At 53.4% G+C, this 21,691-nt stretch overlaps 1 protein-coding gene across 5 annotated transcripts in view; it reads right to left on the reverse strand.

The window, feature by feature from the left end:
- Window positions 1-5,524: 5,524 nt before the first annotated feature.
- Window positions 5,525-21,691, reverse strand: part of COL5A3 (collagen type V alpha 3 chain) — a 35,586-nt gene continuing 19,419 nt past the window's right edge. For 2 of the 5 annotated variants that reach the window (XM_036995651.2, XM_036995176.2), the window contains exons 34-67: window positions 21,456-21,509; window positions 21,293-21,337; window positions 20,860-20,913; window positions 20,722-20,775; window positions 20,572-20,625; window positions 20,334-20,441; window positions 20,094-20,183; window positions 19,776-19,829; window positions 18,843-18,950; window positions 18,637-18,744; window positions 18,501-18,554; window positions 17,990-18,043; window positions 17,337-17,444; window positions 17,206-17,259; window positions 16,950-17,003; window positions 16,786-16,839; window positions 16,626-16,679; window positions 16,006-16,113; window positions 15,268-15,321; window positions 15,021-15,074; window positions 14,721-14,774; window positions 14,561-14,614; window positions 14,278-14,385; window positions 14,069-14,122; window positions 11,929-11,982; window positions 11,668-11,775; window positions 11,328-11,381; window positions 11,212-11,247; window positions 10,729-10,782; window positions 10,026-10,227; window positions 9,832-9,944; window positions 8,342-8,410; window positions 6,569-6,808; window positions 5,525-6,477 (exon numbers count right to left, since the gene is read on the reverse strand). In XM_036995651.2, coding sequence (XP_036851546.1) covers window positions 6,331-6,477; window positions 6,569-6,808; window positions 8,342-8,410; window positions 9,832-9,944; window positions 10,026-10,227; window positions 10,729-10,782; window positions 11,212-11,247; window positions 11,328-11,381; window positions 11,668-11,775; window positions 11,929-11,982; window positions 14,069-14,122; window positions 14,278-14,385; window positions 14,561-14,614; window positions 14,721-14,774; window positions 15,021-15,074; window positions 15,268-15,321; window positions 16,006-16,113; window positions 16,626-16,679; window positions 16,786-16,839; window positions 16,950-17,003; window positions 17,206-17,259; window positions 17,337-17,444; window positions 17,990-18,043; window positions 18,501-18,554; window positions 18,637-18,744; window positions 18,843-18,950; window positions 19,776-19,829; window positions 20,094-20,183; window positions 20,334-20,441; window positions 20,572-20,625; window positions 20,722-20,775; window positions 20,860-20,913; window positions 21,293-21,337; window positions 21,456-21,509 — 2,724 coding nt within the window. In that variant the 3' untranslated portion in view covers window positions 5,525-6,330. Of the gene's footprint in view, window positions 6,478-6,568; window positions 6,809-8,341; window positions 8,411-9,831; window positions 9,945-10,025; window positions 10,228-10,728; window positions 10,783-11,211; window positions 11,248-11,327; window positions 11,382-11,667; window positions 11,776-11,928; window positions 11,983-14,068; window positions 14,123-14,277; window positions 14,460-14,560; window positions 14,615-14,720; window positions 14,775-15,020; window positions 15,075-15,267; window positions 15,322-16,005; window positions 16,114-16,625; window positions 16,680-16,785; window positions 16,840-16,949; window positions 17,004-17,205; window positions 17,260-17,336; window positions 17,445-17,989; window positions 18,044-18,500; window positions 18,555-18,636; window positions 18,745-18,842; window positions 18,951-19,775; window positions 19,830-20,093; window positions 20,184-20,333; window positions 20,442-20,571; window positions 20,626-20,721; window positions 20,776-20,859; window positions 20,914-21,292; window positions 21,338-21,455; window positions 21,510-21,691 lie in introns of those variants that run through there. The other 3 variants (XR_005055559.2, XR_012124439.1, XR_012124440.1) reach the window with 3 other exon arrangements.

The raw sequence follows: 21,691 nt of genomic DNA on the forward strand, positions 1-21,691 counted from the left end.
GGGACCCATGACATGACACGGACACCCTCTGACACGCACAGCAGCGTGGGAATGAGGTTGGAGGGAGGGAGAGGAGGACAGGATGACTGAAGATGACTCGTCTGAGGGAGGAGGAGGGGGAAGGAGAGGGGTGGGCACGGGTCCAACACATGTGGTTCCCATTATGGGCCTGGGAATTGAGGATTGAGTTGGCGGGACAAGGAGACCCAGCATCGCTTCCCAGCCCTGCCAAGGCAGGAAGGAGCAAGGCCCCAGTCCAAGGTTATGGGCCTGGAACTCAGCTCCCAACCGCAGCAGCTCCTCCTGAGAGTGGTCTGCCCTGAGCCAGTCACAGCTGGGGCTCACTTCAGCCCCCCAACCCCTACCCCCCAACCTCCACAACAGCCCTGGGAAGGGTTTCACAGGAAAGGGAGGGGCTCCGAGACTTTAAGCCACTTGCTTGAGGTCACACAGCTTGGAAGTGGCAGAGCCGGGATTGGAGCCAGGATGTCTACAGCCCTCGTCCCTGCCCAGAGGTAATTCAAGGACCCGTCCATTCATCCACAAGTAGAGACGCATGCAGCCCCAGGCTCCACAGACGCTGGGTTTGTAGCTATCAACAAGCCCTCATCCTCAAGGAACTGAGAGTTGAGGGTGTACAGCATGCACAGATGGGCAGGATTCTCTGAGCATGTTTGGGGAGCCCTGATCTAGCCTGAGTCGGGTGTCAGGGTCAGGGAGTATCACCAGAGCTGAAACCAGCAGGCATGTGTGAGAGCTGGCAAGGTTAGGTGGACAGAGAGGAGCGATGCAAAGGCCCTGAGGCCACAAGGTGCAGGAGGCCATCTGGTGAGTATGCTGACAAGTGAGGTCAGAGCCACCAGGTAGAAAGACTCCAAAGAACCTCAGAAGAGTGGTGAGAAGGGGACATGAGGGCTGGGTGAACAGCCGAAGATCGTACCCAGGGCAACTGAAGATGTACCATCCCCATATCCAGGCATTTCCATTCTTGTGTACTTATACACCCTGGAGACCTTTATCCATGTGCACAGAGGCACACGCTGGGATGCGTCAACAGGAGCAAAATGAGAACCGCCTAAAAGTCCATGAGTAGAACAGATAACTATGCTGAGGTAAGCATTTCAAAAGCAATTAAAAAGCATAGCACTAGAAATAACTTGTGTCTACATGGAGGAGATGCAAAAACCCTCCAGGTGAGCTTACAGAGCAAGCTGCAAAAGAACATGTTCAATATTGTACTGGTTCAAGAGAGCTTAGAACTTTGCCAAATCATGGTGTGTCTTCATGGACACAGCCCCCTGTATGCAGGACACATGCAGAAATATTCCGAGGACAAAAATTCCCACACTCGAGAAACAGGGAGGTAATGGTTACAGAGATTCAGCTGGGGAAGAGGGAAAGTTCTGGAGATGGATGGTGGGGGCGGCTGCGCAGCCGTGCAAATGCGCTTCATGCCACCCTACTGGACATGAAGTGTGGCACAGTTAAGGTGGCAAGTTTTGTGTCATGTGGTTTTTAACCAGAAAAGTACAATTAATTAACTAATAAAATAATAACATGAAATCAAGAAAAATATATACCAAGAGGGAGGAATGTATATAGGCAATGAGGCTAGTGTCAAGGAAGGACAGGACGGCCTCTCGGGGTCAATGTGGTGTTCAATCTACTCAGCTCCCCCTGTTTCCTGAGTAACTCCGCTGTCACCTTCAGGATCCTGCCTCACCCTCTCACAAAAGGGAGTTCTGGGGTCTGGGACACTCTGGACATGAGGCCATGCGTCTGCCCTTGTGGACGGGGCCCTTGTGAGTGGGTGGGGCAAGTGCCTGTTGGTGAATCTGTACTTCGGCTCAGTGCCACTGCCTGGCTAGGTGAGATGTCACATGGCACCTTCCCTCTCTCTATATGAACCTCTGCTTCAAGGCTGCCTCCTCCAGGGAGCCTTCCCTGACCACCCCATCTCAAAGAACACCCCTTCTTGTCCTCCTCCCTGCCTTATTTCTCAACATAGCAACCTTACATGTCATATGGTATTTGCTTACTGCCTGTCAACCCCACTAGACTGTAAACTCCACGAGGGCAGGGATCTTTGTTCAGTCTCCTGCTAATCCCCAGAACCTAGAACAGTGCCTGACACATAATAAATATTAATAAATATTGGTTGGTTGAATGAATGAATGATGGGTGGTATAGGAGGAGGGAACCTCTGAACTCTCCGATGGAGTTTACCTGGGCCTGTGTATGTAGCTTGTGTGTTAGTGGTCCATCTCTCTGTGCAGTGCTGTGTGTCCCTCTGCATGCCTAGCAGGTACCAGAACTTAAAGGAGTAGTCCTGTGATAACTGGAGTCTCTCTCTGGATGTGGCTGCACATCTGTGTATGGGTTTGTGAACACAACTGTGTGTGATGGGAGGCTCTGAGTGTGTGTCCAGGCACAACTGTGTGTGTGCAACTGTGCCTGCTATGGGTGTCAGCATGTCTGGATCCGGCTGAGGGTGTGGGGCTGCATCACATGGGTCTGCCTCGGAGTCTGCCTGTGGCTCTGAGATGTGACTTGCAGCAGCGGGGAGTGGGAGCAGGGAAGGGGGTTGACACTATGAGGGCCTGATTCCCTGGGCCCCTGGTCTGTGTATGTCATTGTGTGTAAGTACAATGATGTTGTGAACATGTGTGTGTACAACTCACCCGCCCCTACAACCATGTATAAAGACACACTGGCCACCCTGCCTGCCCCCAGCTCAGAACAGCAGGTGTAATTGCTCTGGAAGCCCCGGCAATGTGATGAATTATGGTCGCTGAACATGCAAATCAGCTGGGGTTTGCCCAGCAGTTGTTGGCTGCTGGCTCCACCGGCAGAGCAAATACACAGCTGAGCACAGGAGGCCCAGAATTCCCTACTTACACCTTTCTCAATTACCCTTTAACTTAGCAAGGCCAGGGTTCTAATTCTTTAACCAGCGTTTGGCTAATTAAAGAGTCCTCATTACACTATTAATTGTTCCTCCCTCCAAAATACCTGCACTAGGTGGGACTGGAGTTCCAAAGTTGAATGGGGGACATGCATTCAAATCCTGGATTGTGTATTGGATGCAATTTTTTGAAACAGAAAAACAATGGGAAAAGATGAGGGGGAAAAATCCCATTAGGTGACAAAAAATGCCCCTAAAGGAGAAGATGGCTCTTTGTTAATAAAAAATTTTTAGCTCTAGAGTCTAAGCAAGTTACTCCAGGTCTCCTTATCTGCAAAACGGGATTGTAACAGAACCTTCCTCAAAGGTTATGATGAGGAATCAACAAATTGATCCAGGGCAAACATTCAAGGAACAGCACCTGACATGGAGACCAGCAATCTTGATTATTAACAGTTAGTTGAACTGATCATGGATCATGTGGGTGTGAAGGTATGGTCTGTAGGAAGGACTGAATGAATGGTTCTTCCTAAGAAAGGGAGATAAATTTGATCTAAGTGTAGACAGGCCTAGAGTGAAGGGGTAGCACTGGTGTTACCATATGCATTCTTGAGTTAAGGATGCTTAGAACTAAAAAAGAAGACAAGCCTCGGTCTACATGGGGGTCATGGGGGTCGATAGGAGAGAATACAGAGTAAGCAATTGCAAAAGCAGCAAATAGAGACAAAGGTGACCGAGAGGTGACTGTTCCCTCAAGAGCCCTCACTGATATTTGAGGGGTTCTGCGTTCTTCACTGTGAGGAGGATACACATCTCTTCCCACTCAGGTCTCTGTGCTAATGTCACCTCCTCCATGAAGCCTTTCTTGACTACCCTATTTCAGATAACTGCCCACCCCATCACTCTATCTCCATGTCACTTGCTTGATTTTCCTTCACAACAATTACTACTGTCTGAAATCACATGAGTACATAGCTATTTTTTTGTGTATTATCTGTCTTCCTCAGGAATAAGATCCTGAGGGCAGACACATCTTTCTTTAATCCCTAGTATCTACAGCAGTGCCTGGCACTGAGCGAACACTCCCTAGAATGAACCAAATGAATGAGTGACAGCATCCATCAAACTCTGGGCTTTGACATTCTTCAGAGTTAGGACTCTTGGTAGCATTTACTGAATGCATGAGGGACTCCAGGACAAATATTCTGGTGGCCGTATGGGGACTGGTGACAGAAGGCGTAGGTAAGCCGCAGGTTTCTGGGGGGAGCAACTCACCCTGATCTCACCTGATCTCACCTCCTCTAACTCAACTCACATCAGCCCTCCATCACTCCTAACTCAACAATGTCCACCAACTAATGAATGAACAAAACGGAGCACATTCAGACAGTGGATAAGAAAGGGAATGAAGGGCTGATGCGTGCCACAACATGAACCTTGAAGCCACCGTGCTAAATCAAAGCCAGACACAAAGGGCCATATATTGTCTGATTCCATCTATTGGAAATGTCCAGAACTGGCAAATCCATAGAGATGGAAAGGTTAGTGGTTACCTACTGTTAAGAGGTTTGGGAGAAATGGAGAGTGATTGACACTGGTTATGGTATTTTCTTTGAGGTGATGAAATGCTCTTAAAATTCACTGCGCTGATGATTGCACAAGTCTGCAAATATACTAAAAACCATTTAATTTATACACTTTAAGTGGGCAAATTTTATGGTATGTGAATGACATCTCAATAGATCTGTTTTAAAAACGACCACTCAAAATCCGACCCCCGATTCACCTCAAACCCAACTCCCATCTTAACTGATCCCATCCTGACTTACCAAACTGCCAATCCCCACCCCCTATTCATAGCAACCACCACTACCTCGCCGTTCATCCTGTCTCAAATTAACCCTAATTCAATTAACTCTAATATCCGATTCCAAACGCTTTACTTGGTCCACTCATTGCCCGATCTACAATTCAACAGATCCCATCATTAATCCACAACACTGAACTCACTCAACTCACTCCAGACCAATCTCCAATTCAACTCATCTTCAGCCCATTTTCATTGCAACTCACCCAACCCTTAACCCCTAGCCCCCAACTCACCCCAAGGGTCAACTCCTAACTCAATTCTCTCCACCCCCAACCCATCCCCCAACTTTCCACCCAAACCTTTGACTTTTAGTCATTTCATCTAAAAACTGAAACTACATCCCATGTCATTTCTTGATCAGCCAGTGACTCCAGGACTAATCGGGTCAACAGGGAGAACCAGCTATTTTCTCTTCTTTCTTTCAAGTTTGATGTCATTCTAAGGGGTTCACAATTTTTTCCAGCTTTATTGAGCTATAATTGACACATAACGTTGTGTAAAGTCCAAGGTGTACAATGTGTGGATTTGATACACTTATATATTGCAAAATGATTCCCACCGGAGCCGACACCTGCATTACATCATATAATTATCATTTCATTTTTGTGGTGAGAACATTCCCCCACCCACAAAGCCACTTCCATCAGAAGACACAATTAGACAAGAGGTGACAGATATACCTCAGGTGAGACAAAAGCCAGACCCTGAGACAGATACAGCCAGCACCAGAGCAAAGACTCAGACAGGGACACAGTTCACTGGTTTATTCTCCGACTCACGATGCCAACTGTGCCCTATGGCCCTGGAGGGGTGGGGATCATGCTAGAATCTCTCTCGTCATATCCTAGCCTTCCCTATGGAGAAAGTAGATTAAATATACAACAGAGGGGATTTTTCCCTTTTAATACAGACCCAGGTATAAATAGGGCAGCACCATTAGGATCCTGATTCATCCCCACCATCTTGGTCCCCAGACCACCTGGCATGGCAAGGTGCATTCGGGGTGATGGGGGGAGCGCGGTATTCAGAGCTGGGCTGAGGCAGGAGAAGGAGCCCACAGCCAAGTCTGGGAAGTCCTCCTTCCCCCTGTAGTCGGACTTCAGTTCCTTCACTGTGAACCCACCTGAAAATAGGAATGGAGCGAAGGGGTCCCAGCCTGGGATCAGGAGATGTCCAGTGCTTAACTATTGGGAAGGGTAGCACCAAAGGGTGTTGAGGACACTGGGTGAGGAGGGGGAGGGAGGCATCCGGGGGTATTCATCAGCTCTGAGTTAGTTCACTGCGCTGGGGATCAGGGGTGAGGAGTCGAGGGCTGGGTGGGCGTGGAGAGGGGCAAGAGCTAGACTGCAGGTATGCCGGCGGGGCGTCGGGGGGTGCTGGGCTCTTGGGCCCCCAGCTCCCTGGAATGGAGAAGGAATAGTGCTTGACTGTGATGTGCAGACTCTCCCCTGGTTCCACAGTCACCGGAGACCATAAATACGGTGGCTTCAGAGCCTCAGCACCAATGTGCCCCCAGCTGGGGCTCCCTCGCTGTCCCTCCCGCCCCCAGAGACTCTCAGCTGCTAAAGCAGACGGGACCCAGTTCAAACCCAAACTTCTGGTTCGTCTGGCCAAAGTCAGAGGCCGCCACGTCCCACAGAGGCAGAAACCCGACTCGGGAGGAGCTCAGCTCCAGCACAGTCTTCGTCTGTCCCTTCCGGAGCTGCCCACGGGAAGACAGGACGGTAAGTTAGTACCAGGGCAGCCGGAGCCTCCCCGCCCTGCTCCGGCCAGCACCCCCGAGCTCCCCTTACCCGGCAGCCATCATAAGGGACAGCGATGGTGGCTGCTGCTGTCTGGTTGAAGGCCAGCTCCTCCCCACTGGCCCCAAGGAAGCGCAGCGAGCGGCCGTGGTTGCCTGCAGCTTCGTCCAGCCAGGCGGCTGAGTTCTGGCAGGAGTACGTGAACCTCTGGTGCGCGGTGGCACTCAGCAACTTCAGGAAGGTCAGCTGTACCACGCTCACCGGGGAGCCGTCGGCATCCACATAGGAGAACTGGGGGTGGGACAAAGCAGGAGACAGGGGTGCTCCACTCTCCCCTCATTCTGAGGAGAGCCCACCTGCCAGATTCCCCATCTCTGGGGTGGCCCCACCAGCCACCAGCCACCGTGCTTCCCTTCTGAGCCCCTGGGTGCACATGGCTACTGATGGCTTGAAATGTGGCCGATGACACTGGGAAACTTTTTTTTTAACTTCAATTCATTGATTGTTTCATTTAAAATGTTGATTGTTTAATGTAATTTTTTGGACTTTCAAAAATCATAACTAATAACTCGGCCTCGATCCAGCTATCTGAAAACTTAGGTATGGTACAACTTGAGTACATAGACGCTACTTCTTCAACGGCAGGTTTTATGAAATCCAAGCTTGGACTCAGCGTTTTCAGTGAAATTTGGTATCCAAACTATGATGGGCTATAAATGTAAAATATGTGCCAGACTCTGAAGAACTTTCAGGAAAAAAAGTTCAGTGCTTCACGAATCTTTATATTGATATGACAATATTTTGGATAGATTGAATTTAAAAAAATACATTATTAAATATCACTGGCTTGAGACTACTGTCTTCCTTCTCTCCTCTGTATCATTTCTATGATTCCCCAACTGATGTTTTCTGGAATCACACCCCAGATAAATGCCTTGTGATTTAGTCTTTATCTCAGGGTCTGTTTGGGGGGAACCGAAACCAAGATATTTCATGTGATATTATGACCTTGTTTCCTTGGTTATTGTCTGTTTCCATGATTATGTTCCCAGTAGAATAGCAACTTGGCAAAGTCAGGAACAGTGTTTTATTTCCTCCTATGTTCCCAGTGCTTAGCATATACATTGATGTTACACAGGCATATCCCAAACTGAACTCCAAATCTCCCAACCCCTCAAACTTGCTCTTCTTCTCATTTGTATATCTTAGAATTTCACCAGATACCAGCCCCCAAGCCAGGAACCTCGGCATCATCCCCATCTCCTCCCTCCCCTCCGGCTCTTGGTCCAACTGACTTGGACTGTGGTTCCAAGCCATGCCGTCTTCCCCGGCCTGCCCACAGGTCTTTCTGGGGGCGCTTACAGCCTCCTCTCCTACCACGTCCCCCCATCACATTCTCTAGAGAAGAGTAAGCGGTTTTTTCTTCTTTAAATTCACCAGACCCTCTCTTGATTCCTGGCCTTTACATATGCTGTTCCCTATGCCTGGAACACTTGTCCTTGTCCTCCCTAACTTGCTAGCCCAACTCATTCTTTAGGCCTCAGCTGAGCTGTGCCTTCTACCAGGAAGCCTTCAGGTCCTTCCAGCACCACCTCTGGATTCCCACCATGCCCTGTGGTGCACCATTCCACAGATGCACCTTTCCACATCTCCCATCTGATGCTGCTCCCCAACACACACTCTTCCCCTCACCAATCTGCAATCACCATGAAGGCAGAGGCAAGCCTGCGCCATCCATCTCGGCCCTAGGGCCCCTCCTCCAACCCCCCATGCTGGTTCCCATCAATTTTCATATTACCCACTATCTCCACATCTGCAACTCACCTTCTTCCCTCGACGGAATGTGCTATACCAGTTTCCCGGCTTTTCCCTAGACCAGGAAGCCAATTTCACCTGGGGAGACAGCGAGGTGGGGAATCAATGTAGCAGATGCCCTGGGTACCTGCATGTACCTCCCCACTGTGAAAGCTGCTGGCTATAAATATCCAGGTGTCTTGGAATATTCTGGGGCCATGGGAGTAGGCTTGGCTGGTGCCCAGCACAGACCCAAGGGGCTGGGCATCCCTGCCCTCTGAGGCACCCCTCAACCGAGGACTGATGAGAGTTGGTGGGTAAATGTACCCGCTCCCTCTCCCCCCGAGGTGGGACAACTCCCAGGTGCCTTACTCTTCCTGGCCTCCCAGAAGTCCCCCGGTGGAACTGAGCCTTGGGTGCCCAATGGTGACATTTTAACAACACACCCCTTACTGGCCATCTCTCCTTCCTAGTGCCTCCTTAGATTACCTCCTAAATAAATGACTGCCCTCAACTCCCTGTCTCAGAGTCTGGCCTGGGGAACCGAAAGCAGGAACATCCCTTACTCCCCTCCCCAGCCTCCCTGGTAAGAAATCAGGCCTCAGATGTCAGCAACTGTTCAGAAATCAAGTCCCACACTCCAGGCCCCCAAAGTGGGGGGGTCTGAGCTTGTGTAAATTCCTATCCACAAAACCAAGGCTCTGACCAGTCAACAGTAACAAATAAGAAGAAGAATGCTGTTGTGCCTTTCTGCAAGCCCTGCGCTCCTAAGTGTTTACCCGAGGTTGATGTATTAGCACAGTAATGCACATTGTCAGTGTTTAATCATTGTCTTCAGATCGACTGTACAACCACCATATGGGTACATACTTTCTGGGACACAGTTTACAGATGAAAAAAATGAGGTGGCATGTCCATGTCCCAAGCCCGGGAGGCTGTTAGGCTCACGGCTCCCCAGTGGAGAGCCCCAGGATTCCTGGCAGACCATGTGGAATCATCACCTCCCAGCCCACAGCCTGGAGGGGCATGAGTCCCTGGGGTCTGAGACAGCAGGTCAGGAGGCAGTGTAGACAGGTGGCTCAGGGCTGGGACTCTACAGCCAGAAACTGCCTTGGACAATCTCATTGTCTCTCTGTGCCTCAGTTTCTCTCCCTGGGGGATGTGGCAGCTCTACCACGTCAGGTGGCTACCAGAACAGGCCTGCCACACATTAGCATTATTTAAAAGATGGCCACCATTACTGATTTCTCATTAGATTTTCTGGTCTTTCCCCAGAGAAGGTGAGCTCCATAAAAGCAGGCAGATTTGTTTATTTTTGATTTTCTGCTGTAGCTCCAGCCCTTCATAGGACTTGGCATACCGTCAATGTTCAATAAATGTCGGTTGAGAGAACTATAAGGTCCCCGATAAAGCCGTGTGTGTGTGTGTGTGTGTGTGTGTGTGTGTGTGTGTGTGCGCGTGGGGGAGGGGAAGCAAGGGACAGGACAGCCCTTACTGGGGTCAGGCCCACGGTCACTCACAGTCTCAAACTTCTTGTCGGGATACAGGCAGGTCTCTCCTCCTGCCGTGAAGTTGCAGAAAACCCTGAGTGCGTCTTGTGCACAGCCCTGGTTGGGGTCAATCCAGTACTCCCCTGCCGCAGAGCCAGGTGGGTGGGTGAGAAGGGGTGCCCTGTAGCTCCCTACCCACCCGCCCCGGGAGGGTCTGGACCTACCATCAGGCAGATGTGGGTGGTTGCGGCGCAGCTCACTGCACACGAGGCCTGGGCGCTCAGCCGTGCCCGGAGGGCGCCGCATCTGCTCCAACTCAAAGCTCAGAGACATGAGCGAGGCCAGAACCTCCTCCAGGCCGCCCTCTGGGGCCCCAGGGACTGAGCGCCTTCGCCGACGAAGCCCATGCAGCTCGGCAGAAGGGCCCTGAGCAGGGGTGGGATGCAGAGAGGAGGAGAGCAGAGATCCGGGACAGAGAGAGACAGGCAGAGACGACAGAGATACAGGAGACAGAGAGAAACAGGGTGGAATGAGATGAGAAGCGACAGAGGCAGGCAGACAGGGACAGGCAGGTGGGGGAAGACAGTACGACAATAAAAAAGAGAAACACAAAGTCGGGCAGAGAGAGCAGAGAGAGAAACAGATAAAGTTGGTGGAACATGTATTTGAGACAGAGACAGAGAAAGGCCAGGAAGGATGGAAGAAACAGAGAGATGGGAGGGAGACATGGGCAGGGGAGGCAGGACCAAGTGAGACAAGCCTAGGTCAGAGACACCATGATGTCCCCCTATACATCCCCAATGTCCAGAACCTCTCCTGGTTTTGGAGGCTCCCCCCCCACTTTCATCCCCTAAACATGCGCTCCACCCAGTTCTGGGCAGTGGGGGAACCCAGTGAAGACTCCTGTATCATCCCTGGGGAACTCACCGGGGGGCCTGGGGGGCCTGGAGGGCCACTATCCCCACGGGCACCGAGGGACCCCTGCAGGGAGAAGTCACTTGCGTGTGAACCCTGTCTACAGAGATGCCTTCCTGCCAGTATGCGCGCACACACACACACACACAGAGCACTGGGGAGGGGCATGCAATTTTCAGCACCAAGCAGAAAATGCACATTTTCTGCCCATATTTTAACATCTCTGAAATCAGCATCTTAACATCTTTGGCAAGTCATGTTTACTTGTCAGAATCAGGATTTTTTTATAGCAGTTTACAAAATATTGGTGCATATTACAATTGATAGCATCTTAGATTTGATAAAATACTGTGGTAGGTGTTGAATAAATATTTGTCGAATGCATGATTAAATGAATAAATAAAGAAACACATGCAAAGGCATTGAGGGCTGGGGTGGCGTGAAGGTGGGTGAGAAGCTAGGATAGGGGAATCCAGGGAAACAGAGTATACTCACTGGGGACCCCTTAGAGCCCTTCTGTCCCAGAGGACCCTGTGGGGTAGAAACAGGGACAGCTGGAGTCCTGGCTGGCCCACCTCGGTGACCACACCCCACAAATCCCTCATACTCACCGCCACGCCTGGGGGCCCAGGGTGACCCAGAGAGCCAGTGGGACCAGGGGGACCCTGGGGAAAGGACAAGAGGGTCATCACTGATGGGGTATATCCCCACAGTCCAGAGGCATCCCCCAGATAAGCCTCCAGTCCCCTCAAAAGAAAATCCTGAACCCTGGACACAGTCCTCAACCTGCAAGTCCCCCAAGAGAGCTCCCCGTTTTCTCCAGACACACCCCTGGTCATTCCAGACCCAGGCTTCCCAAACCCCCATCTCCAAACAAGCCCCACTTCTGCCTCCCCACCCACCCCCTCCTCTGAGCACATTCTCCCCACTGAGGGGAGGACACACACTCACAGGTTCTCCACTGGGGCCCCGGGGGCCCTGCACACCCGGCAGCCCCTGATCCCCTTTCTCACCGGCCTCCCCGGGGGGACCAATGAGGCCAATCAATCCAATGTGGCCCTAAAGGATCAAAGAGGAACATGTGAAGAAAGAAGAAGGAATGGGAGACTTTTTCCTAGAGGTGGTGAGTCTCCCAGCCCTCTGCCAGGGAGGGAGGGAAGGTGGAAGAGGTGGAGGTGGCGGAGGGCAGACAACAGAAGGAGATATTCTTACCTTTTCCCCCTTGAGGCCAGCATCTCCCTTCAAGCCCGGGAGGCCAGAGGGTCCCTGGAAGGAAGAGTGAGTTAAAGGTTAGGTGGTGAGCCTCAAACATGAAATCCCAGCGTCCATGTGGGCGATGCAGGGATGTTCAAAGGGGCAATTCTCCAGATTTCAAATGGGCCAGGGATGGAATCATGGGGACAGTCAGGAGAGAGGAGGGATGACAAAGCATAAGGAAGGGGTCAGCTGGAGGATGGCCAATATGAATGGCCAGTGATCAAGATCAGTGTGGGTGGTCAGTATACAGAATCAAGACAGACGGTCAGTTTGGCCTATCAAGGTGGAGGGTCACTGTGGTCAGTGTACACCATCAACATGCAGGGTCAATGTGCGTGGTCAGCATAGATCATCAACATGGAGGGTCACTACAGATTCAGTGCAATCCCTATCAAAATACCTCTGGTATTCTTCAGTGAACTAGAGCAAATAATCCTAAAATCTACGTGGAACCGCAAAAGACCCCAAATAGCCAAAGTAATCCTGAGAAAGAAAAACAAAGCTGGGGGAATCATGCTCCCTGACTTCAAGCTATATTACAGACCTACAGTAATCAAAACAGTACGGTACAGGCACACGAACAGACTCATAGATCAATGGACCAGGATAGAGAGCCCATATATAAACCCATGCATCTATGTTCAATTAACATACGATAAAGGAACCATGAACATACAATGGGGAAAAGACAGTCTCTCCAATAAATGGTGTTAGGAAAACTGGACAGCTACATGCAAGAGAGTGAAACTGGATCACTGCATTACACCATACACAAAAATAAACTCGAAATAGGTTAAAGACCTAAATATAAGACCTGAAACCACAAAACTTTTAGAAGAAAACACAGACAAAAATCTCTTGAATATAATAAGCATGAGCAATTTTTTTCTGTACATGTCTGTCTCCCTAGGCAGGGGAAACAAAAGCAAAAACAAACAAGTGGAACTACATAAAACTTAAAAAGTTTCTGTACAGCAAAGGACACCATCAGCAGAACAAAAAGGCATCCTACAGTATGGGAGAATATATTCTCAAATGACATGTCCAGTAAAACATCCAAAATATATAAAGAACTCATGTGACTCAACACCAAAAAAACAAATAGCCCAATTTAAAAATGGGCAGAGGACCTGAATAGACATTCTTCCAAAGAGGAAATACAGACGGTCAATAGATACATGGAAAGATGCTCCACATCACTGATCATCAGGGACATGCAAATCAAAACCACAATAAGATATCACCTCACACCAGTTAGAAGGACCACTATCCAAAGACAAGAAATAACAAGTGTTGGCGGGGATGTGGAGAAATGGGAACCCTTGTGCACTGTTGGGAATGTAAACTGGTGCAGCCGCTGCGGAAAGCAGTATGGAGGTTCCTCAAAAAACTGAAAAAAGAAATGCCATACAACTGAGTAATTCCAGTTCTAGGAATTTACTCAGAGAGAACAAAGTCTCTGATTTGAAAAGATAAAGGCACCCCTAGGTTTATTGCCACCTTATTTATAATAGCCCAGAAATGGAAACAACCTAAATGTCCATCAGTAGATGCATGGATAGAAATGTGGTCCTATATACCACGGAATATTATTCAGCCATAAAAAAGAATGAAATACTGCCATTTGCAACAACATGGATGGACTCAGAAGGCATGATGCTAAGTGAAATAAGTCACGAAGAGAAAGGCAAATACCATATGATTTCACTTATATGTGGAATCTAAAAACAAAATGAACAAAGAGCTACAGTCAGAGACACTGAGAAGTGACTGCTGGTTACCTTGGGGGAGGGGTTGGGGTGGGTGGGTGAAACAGAAGGGGATAAAGAGGCACAAAATCTTAATCATAATATAAATTAGTCACGGGGATGAAAATACCGCATAGAGAATATAACCAATAGTTCTGCAACATCTTTCTATGGTAGTAACTACACTGGCTGGGGTGAGCATTTCATAATGTAATAACTGGCAAATCATTGTGTTGTATACTTGGAACCAGTATGATAGTGTATGTCAACTATACTTCAATAAAAAAAAAATAGAGGGTCAGTGTGGTTCTCAGTGCTGGGGCCTCAAGGACAAAGAAGTCTCTTACCAGGGGGCCAGGAGGGCCCATCTGCCCAGGAGGTCCCAGGAGGCCTGGCTCACCCTAGGATGAAGCAAAACATGGGGGGACCGCACTCTGCCAGAACCCAGTGTGGACACCCCCACCCCCCGCCAACTGCGATGAGAAATCACGAGGTGGGAGCGCCCAGGGTGGGCCTGAAGCCACCCCTGCCCCCTGGCTGTCCCAGCCCCACTCACCACAGGGCCTGGGATCCCTCGAAGGCCCTCTGGCCCCACGTGCCCAGGGGGTCCTCGAGCCCCCAGTGGGCCTGTCCTCCCTGGGGGCCCGTCAGGACCTGGCTCCCCCTGCAATGGACAGGGGCGAGGAGGAGGGACAGAGAGAGTCGGGGGGCACCTGCCTCCTGACCCCCAGCCGAGACCTAGAAGGGATGGGGAGGGGCTGGGGGCCCCTGTGGTGGTCACAAGCCCACTCCCCATCCTGGCAGCCCTCAGGGACCCCTCCTCGGTGGGGCTTACTCACCTTGGCACCCTTCTCCCCTTCTCTGCCTTCTCGACCCATGGGGCCTGGAGGACCCTGAGGAGGGAAACAGGGCAATGTGGGGATGGGCGGGGACATCTGGGGGAGGGCGGGTTGTGACAAGACCAAAGCCAGGACAGCCAGGTGGCAAGTCACCACTTACCCTCTTGCCAGGAGACCCCGGAGGGCCGGGTTCCCCGGAAGCACCAGGAGGCCCCTGTGGAGATTATGGTAGCAGCGGGGATGAGCGTTACTAGGACAGCCGTCCCCGGGCCACTGCAGATCTGGCCACCTCCCACCGCCTTCCCCAAGCTGCTGCGCTCATGGTGAGGCCCCGGAGGGGTGCAAAACATCCATCTACGGGGCCCTGGGTACCCCATCTACCCACTCCCCTGGCCTCCCGATTCACCCACTCACCAGCCCCAAAGCCTCTCCTAGGAACACATCCTGTTTCCCGGCTTACCAGTCCCCCAACATCCCCAGGGTCACCCTTCTCTCCTGGGATGCCATCTATACCCTGTAGGGGAAGGGGAGACACAGTTGGGGGGTCATGGGGATGCAAGAGAATTGGGGGTGAGGCTTTGGGAAACTGAAAGTTATTTGCTCCACAGACCTTGCCCTGTCTGTGGTGGTGGGGGTGGTGGGGAGACAGGGACAGAATCAGGGAATCTGCTGGGCTTGGGGGGCGGGGGTGGAGGGCGCACACCCACCGAAACTCCAGGGTCTCCAGGGGGTCCAAGATCTCCTGGGAGCCCTGTGGGGCCCTGGAAGACAGCAGAATGGGAATGAGTCACCATGCCTCTGAATTACCGAGCATTCATTCATTGCTCTGGCAGCTGAACCGTGTCCAAGGATGGTTCTGCTGGAGTGAACATTCTAGCACTGGATGCGTGCAGGTGTTGAGCTACAAACATAACGTGCATCCTCTCACTTTGTCCTCCAGTTCTGAATTAGGAACTCCTGGGTAGAACCAACCCTCAGAAAAAGGGCCACAGCAAGCCGTGGGGTGGTGAGACCGTGGTCAGGGTCCCACACACTGTGAGGGTCCTCGCTGCCCTCCCACCAACCCTCCCCCAAGCTCCTATGATGGGAGGGTCTCAGCTCTCGGCCCTGATGCCGGAATCCCACATCAGCCCCAGCTCAGACCCAGCACAGTCTCAATCTCAGCCTCTCCAACACTGTCAGAATGAGTCAGTGCAGAAGCACATTTCACCCCCTACAATGACATATAACCACTGCATTTCTGTTTGTGTGCTCGCTCACTCACTCACTCACTCACTCACTCACTCACTCACTCACTCATTCATTCATTCATTCAGCCATGTTTCATGTTGCTTGAGGAATTGACACACTGGAGGAGGGGATCCCTGGCTAGAAGTGGGGGATGCAGGTTCAAGTAGACACAAGCACCCCTCCCCATCTCTGACTCCACCTCCCCCAGGACTCACCACATTCCCTTTGCCTCCATCCTCTCCAGGGGGGCCTTTCTTGCCTGGGGGTCCAGCAGCCCCAGAGGGGCCCGAGTCTCCCTTTTCACCGACTTCTCCCTTTGGTCCCTTTGCAGAAACAGGCCAGATGTCAGAGCAGCTTGAACTCTCCAGGAGTCAAGGGTTAGTATACCTGGACTCAGGTATCTGGGTGCTCTGGGACTTTCCTGGGGTCAGAGGCCAGAGTAGCTTAGACAGTCAAGGGTTAGAGATCAGAGGAATCTAGTACTTATAGGAGTCTGGGGTCTGGATGGTCCAGTTGCCTAGAAGTCCTGGGCAGGATTGGTCTAGTCCAGGTGCTACCCTGGAGTGAGTTAGAAGAGGAAACCCCTCTGGGCAGCTCATCCCCAAGCCAGGGCTCACAATTTGGATCTGAGCCCCCACTGGCTCCCTTGTGCAGTGTACAACCTAGAGAACTGTATGTAGCAACCCTGAGACCTTCCAGGGCTCTATGAGCAAGACAACTGGGGATGCCCAAAGGTCCCAGGTGGGTGCCCAAAGGTCAAGGTGGCCTGAGATGCCCAGGGGTCAGGCATTTCCTGAGATCAGGGTCAGGGTGCAGGGGCACAGGACACACTCACAGGGATGCCTGGGTTTCCTGGGGGTCCTAGGTCTCCAGCCTCCCCTGGCTCACCCTGCAGGAGGCAAAGTGAGGGTCAGGAGGGGCTCCCCAGAACAGCCATCCCCACACAGGACAGGTTGTGCCTCCCCAACCCTGTGCAGCCCCTGCCCCTACCTCACCTTCTCACCCACAGCACCTGGCTGACCAACTCCTCCAGGCAGCCCTGGAGAGCCCTGGAGACACACCGAGGGGTAGAGGTGAGACTGTGGGATCTAAATAGCCCCTTCTCCGCCAACAGATGTCCCCGCCTCTGAGGCATCCTGCTACCTGCCAGAGTCCTCACCTCAGATCCGCTGGGGCCAGGGGGACCCCGAGGGCCTGGAGCTCCGTGGGGGCCCTGTGGGACAGTCAGAAGAGCAGCCAGTGACCCGACAGCCCTCCCCAAAGGCACCAATAACCACAAACACCACCCCTGACGCTCGTGACCCACAGCCTCCTTACCAAATGACGATGTGCTCTGTGACCCCCACCCCGCCAAGGCAATGGACCACCCACCCTGCTGCCCTCCTCCTCTCCCACCTTCCCCCAGGGGTACATACCATAGACCCTACGTCTCCGACCTCCCCCTTGTCTCCAGGAGGGCCTGGCAGCCCCTGCAGAACAAAGGAGCAGGAATGGGGCACAGGGTGTGGGGGAACCAGAAGCCATTCCCCCAGGCCCAGACACCCACCTGCAGGCCAGGGGGCCCGATCATCCCCACAAAGCCTCTCACTCCATCATCTCCTTTCTGCCCAAAGAGGCCTGGGGGTCCTCGGCGTCCCTGAGCCCCATCTGCTCCCTGGGAGAAGGATGGGGTGGAGGACAGTTAGGGTCCGGGTGGGAGACAGGCTCAGGATCAAAGTCAGGATTGAGGTCAAGGGTTGGAGTCTGGGTTGGGATTAAGTTTGGGGGGGGGTTGGAGTTGGGGGTTCAGGTTAAGGGTCAGAGTTTGGGAATGGAGTCAAGGGTTGAGTCAAAGTTTTGAGATGGGCACTGGGTGGCAAGTCAGACTTGGACTGAGGTCAAGGTCATGAGCAGGGTTCAGATGGGGTTGAGATGGAATTTCAGGTTGGGTCTGAGATGGAGGCCAAGGTCAGATTCCAAGTCTGAGTTCAGGTTTGGGGTCAGCATTGGACAGTTGGGGTTCAGGGTAGGACTGAATCAGCATCCGGCTAAGGTGGGCTGGAAGTTGAAGTTTGGGTTGTGATTGAGGTCACGGTCATGACCAGGGTTGAAACTGGGGTTGTGCTGGCATTCAGGGCTGTGGTCGAGTTTGGGTCTGAGTCATGGTGGAGGACACTGTCACCGCCCCCAGGGCATGGTCACAAAGCTGGGCACACTCACCGGGGAGCCTGGGTGCCCCACAGGGCCCCGTATCCCTGTTGGTCCAGGTGAGCCCTGGAAGAGCAAACAGGGCCAAAAGCCCTCCAAGTTCAAGATGGGTTGGGGGTGCACTAGAGATGCCAGTCACCACCCCCCTGCCCGCTCCCCTTACAGGGAAGTGACAGCTGCATCCCCCCAATCCCTGCCTCCCAGGCCACCAGCTGAGGGGATCAGACCCAGCCATCCGACCTAAGCTGGGTCCTCAGGACTTTCCCTAGAAGCCCCGCCGGGACTGAGCTGGCTGGCTGAGGCTGAGCCCTGAGGCTCAAGTCCCTGGGGGCAGAGGGGATGCGATGCCCCAGAGCTGGTCAGAGCTACAACCAGACACAATGATGGGCTACCAAGGAGAGGGAGAGAAGAGGGTCATGGCGCCCACCCCCTGCTCTCCTGGGGACCCAGCTATGTCCCCCTCCATTCTCCACAGCCTTCTGCCTCCCCTGGGACGGCCCCCACCCCGGGGCTCCCCACTCACCGCATCTCCCTTATCACCTTTGCTCCCCTTGCTACCAGGAGCGCCCACTTCCCCCTGCCGAGGAAACAGGGTGAGGGCGGACCCCGGCCCCCGCCCCACAGGCCTGCCGAGCCTCTCCCTCGCCAGGACCTCTCACCTTGTCGCCATCCTCACCGGAAGGCCCTACAGCTCCTGGGGGTCCAGGGAGCCCCAGGGGCCCTGGGATCCCATCTTTGCCAGTGGGGCCGGGGGAGCCGCGGTCGCCCTGGTGGGGGAACAGGGTCCAGGGTAGGAGGGACAACCTGGTACATAGGAGGGCGGGGTCCTGAGGATGCTTGGGGAGTGGGCTGGGCAGGCACTTACCGGGGACCCCTTCTCGCCTGCAGGACCAACAGGGCCTTGGCCTCCACTCTGGCCAGGAAGCCCAATGCCTCCTGCTGGGCCCACAGGACCCCGTTCCCCAGGGGAGCCCTGAAAGAGGGGTGAAGGGTCAGGAAAAACAACAATAGCAGTTCTCATTTATGGAGGGCTCTTCAGCTGCTAGGCTAAGATAGGTCCATTTGCTCCCCTCCCCACAGCAGCCAGGAGGCACCATGAGCCCCTGAGTCAGGTCACATTGCCCTCTGCTCACAGCCCTCCAGGGCTCCCACCTCCCTTGGAGAAAAAGGGAAATCCCCCTGGCAGTCCACAAGGCCTGTACAACCTGCCTGTCACCCTCTGTCCTCAGCGCCACCCACTCACACCCCTCCAGCCATGTGGGCCTCCTCCAGCACGCCAGGCATGGATGCGCTCAGGGCCTTTGCACATGCTGTTCCCCCTGCCTGGAACTCTCTTCCCACAGACATCCGCATGGCTCCACCTCGCCTTTCCAAGTCTCCGCTCAAATAATCACCTTCTCAGGAGGCCTTCCCTGACCCACATTTCAACTGTTCTTTCCCTACTCCCCCTTCTCAGTGGGATTCTGCTTCCCTGTGTTTATCACCACTGACTCCTCGTCTCCCCTAGACTAGAACGTAAGCTCCAGGAGAAAGGAGGTCTTTACCTGTCGCTGTCTGGCACACAGCTATGTGTCAGACGGATCATCTCACGGAGATTTACAGTAATTTTGATATGGGGCTGTGTTACAGATGAGGAAACCATGGCTCATGGGGGGACATGACTTCCCCGCCAGGGGGGTGCAACCCAGGCCTGTTTGACTCCCCCACCAGCAGACTTAGGCCTGACTATGCCCCCTCCCAGAGGCCCCAGGCACCTCCGCCCTGCCCCCCACTGCCCAGCACATGGGGTCACACTTACGTTGGCCCCTAAGGGGCCCAGAAGGCCCTTGTCACCCTTCAAACCAGTAGGTCCCTGAGGGAGGAGATGATTCACAGTCAAGAGACCCCCAAAAGGGTGGGGGGTCCTGTCTTCACTCAGGGGGGGTCACAGTTCCTACCCCCTTTCTGGGTCCTAAGGATCAGGGGTCTCAGTCCTCCAGGCACCTCTGGGTGCCATTCCTTCCCTGCCACAGTTGCTCCCACCCCGAGATCCACTGCATGTCCCTCCATGACTGCCTTCTCCTCCTCTGCTACACAGCCCAGCAGGACATGTAAGGGGGTCCCAAAGGATGCTCACCAGGTCTCCTGGAGCTCCTTGGGGACCGGGGAATCCCCTGGGTCCAGGGGGTCCTTCCTTCCCAAGGGGTCCTGGCGGCCCCAGGTCTCCCTGCAGGGATGCAGGGGAAGGAGGTCAGCCTCCAGAGAAGGGGTTAGCCCCAGTCTGTGAGTCTGGGCCTCCTCCCCCAGGGGGCTGATTCTGAGCCTGCAGACGGTGCAGGGCCACTCCACGGAGATCTCCCAGGGGCCAGGGTCTCACCTTGACGCCCTCTCTGCCTTCCAGGCCCGGAAGACCTTGTTCACCAGGAGGTCCAGGGGGGCCTGGGGGCCCCCTTTCACCCAGAGGCCCTGCCTCTCCAGTTTTTCCCTAGAAACAAAGGAAGATCATCTTGAACAGGGGTGGGGGTGGGTGGCAGTGGCTTGGGGTGGGTTGTATCTGAGACCCCCATCCCCTCAAATAGCCCCCAGCTGGGGAGACATATGGGGTCCAATCTGACCTGAGGGCCCAGGACACCGGCTGGTCCAGGTGGACCTGTCTGACCTTGGAAGCCCTGTGGGGGGGTGAGAATTAAGAACGTGTGTCAGATGGGGAGGAAGAAAAGAAGAGCCTAATGGGGTCATGGGTGAGAGGTCAAGAGGTCACTCACCAATTCTCCTCTCTGTCCAGGGTGTCCAGGGCGCCCATCTTTGCCTTGGGGACCCTGAGAGACAAGGCAGGAGAAAGTTAAGGTCTCCCTGCTTCCCCCAACATCACCCACCCCTCAAATTGGAGTTCGCTCACTCACAGGGGGACCCTTTGGCCCAGAGAATCCAGGAGGACCTTGCAGACCTGGAAGGCCCTAGAATGGAATAAAACATCATGATCTCATCCTCCTGCTTGGCCACCCGCAACCCCCACCAACCAGCCCACATAAGGACAAGCCATTGAGCACTCTCTCCATGCCAGGCATGGGGTCAAGCCTCTGCATGCACTAGGTCATTTCCTTTGCCACTGCAGCCCTTTGGGGTGGCAACTGTGGGTGTTCCCATTTTATAGTGGGGGAAACTAAAGCCCAGAGAGGCTAAGTGACTTGCCCAGGGTCACACAGCAGGTGAGTGGCAGAGCTGGGACTTGAACTCAGAACTCTGGCTTCAGAAGCTGTGTGTTTTCTACTGCCTTATAATGTCTCCCTCCCTCCTGGGTTTGTCTCCCACCCAGAAATGTACACGAGAACTCACCTTGTCTCCAGGGACTCCGGGGGCTCCGTCCTGGCCCACATCGCCCTAAGACAGCAGGAATGAGATTCAGGTCACAGAACAAACTCAACTCAGGGGGATTTGAGAGGGACTTGGTGAGCCTGGGGCAGAGGGTCTGCATGGGCCCCCCACCCCCACCCCATACCTTGGGGCCTGGCTGCCCTGTGGCACCTGGCTGCCCCCTCTCTCCACGGGAGCCCTGAGTAGAAAAGAGGCTGAGATTAGAATCAAGAGGATGGGAGAGTGCAAGAGATGAGACTGAGTCCTCCAGGTCCCCTCCCTCTGGGGACACTGACACCCCAAACCCTCTACTCTGCCCACTCATGACCCCCCAGCCCTCTCCCCTTGCAGCCCCTCCTCCCAGCCCTGATGTCCAAGGCC

The sequence above is a fragment of the Manis javanica genome, chromosome 13, assembly GCF_040802235.1.
Source record: "Manis javanica isolate MJ-LG chromosome 13, MJ_LKY, whole genome shotgun sequence".
Taxonomy (NCBI): domain Eukaryota; kingdom Metazoa; phylum Chordata; class Mammalia; order Pholidota; family Manidae; genus Manis; species Manis javanica.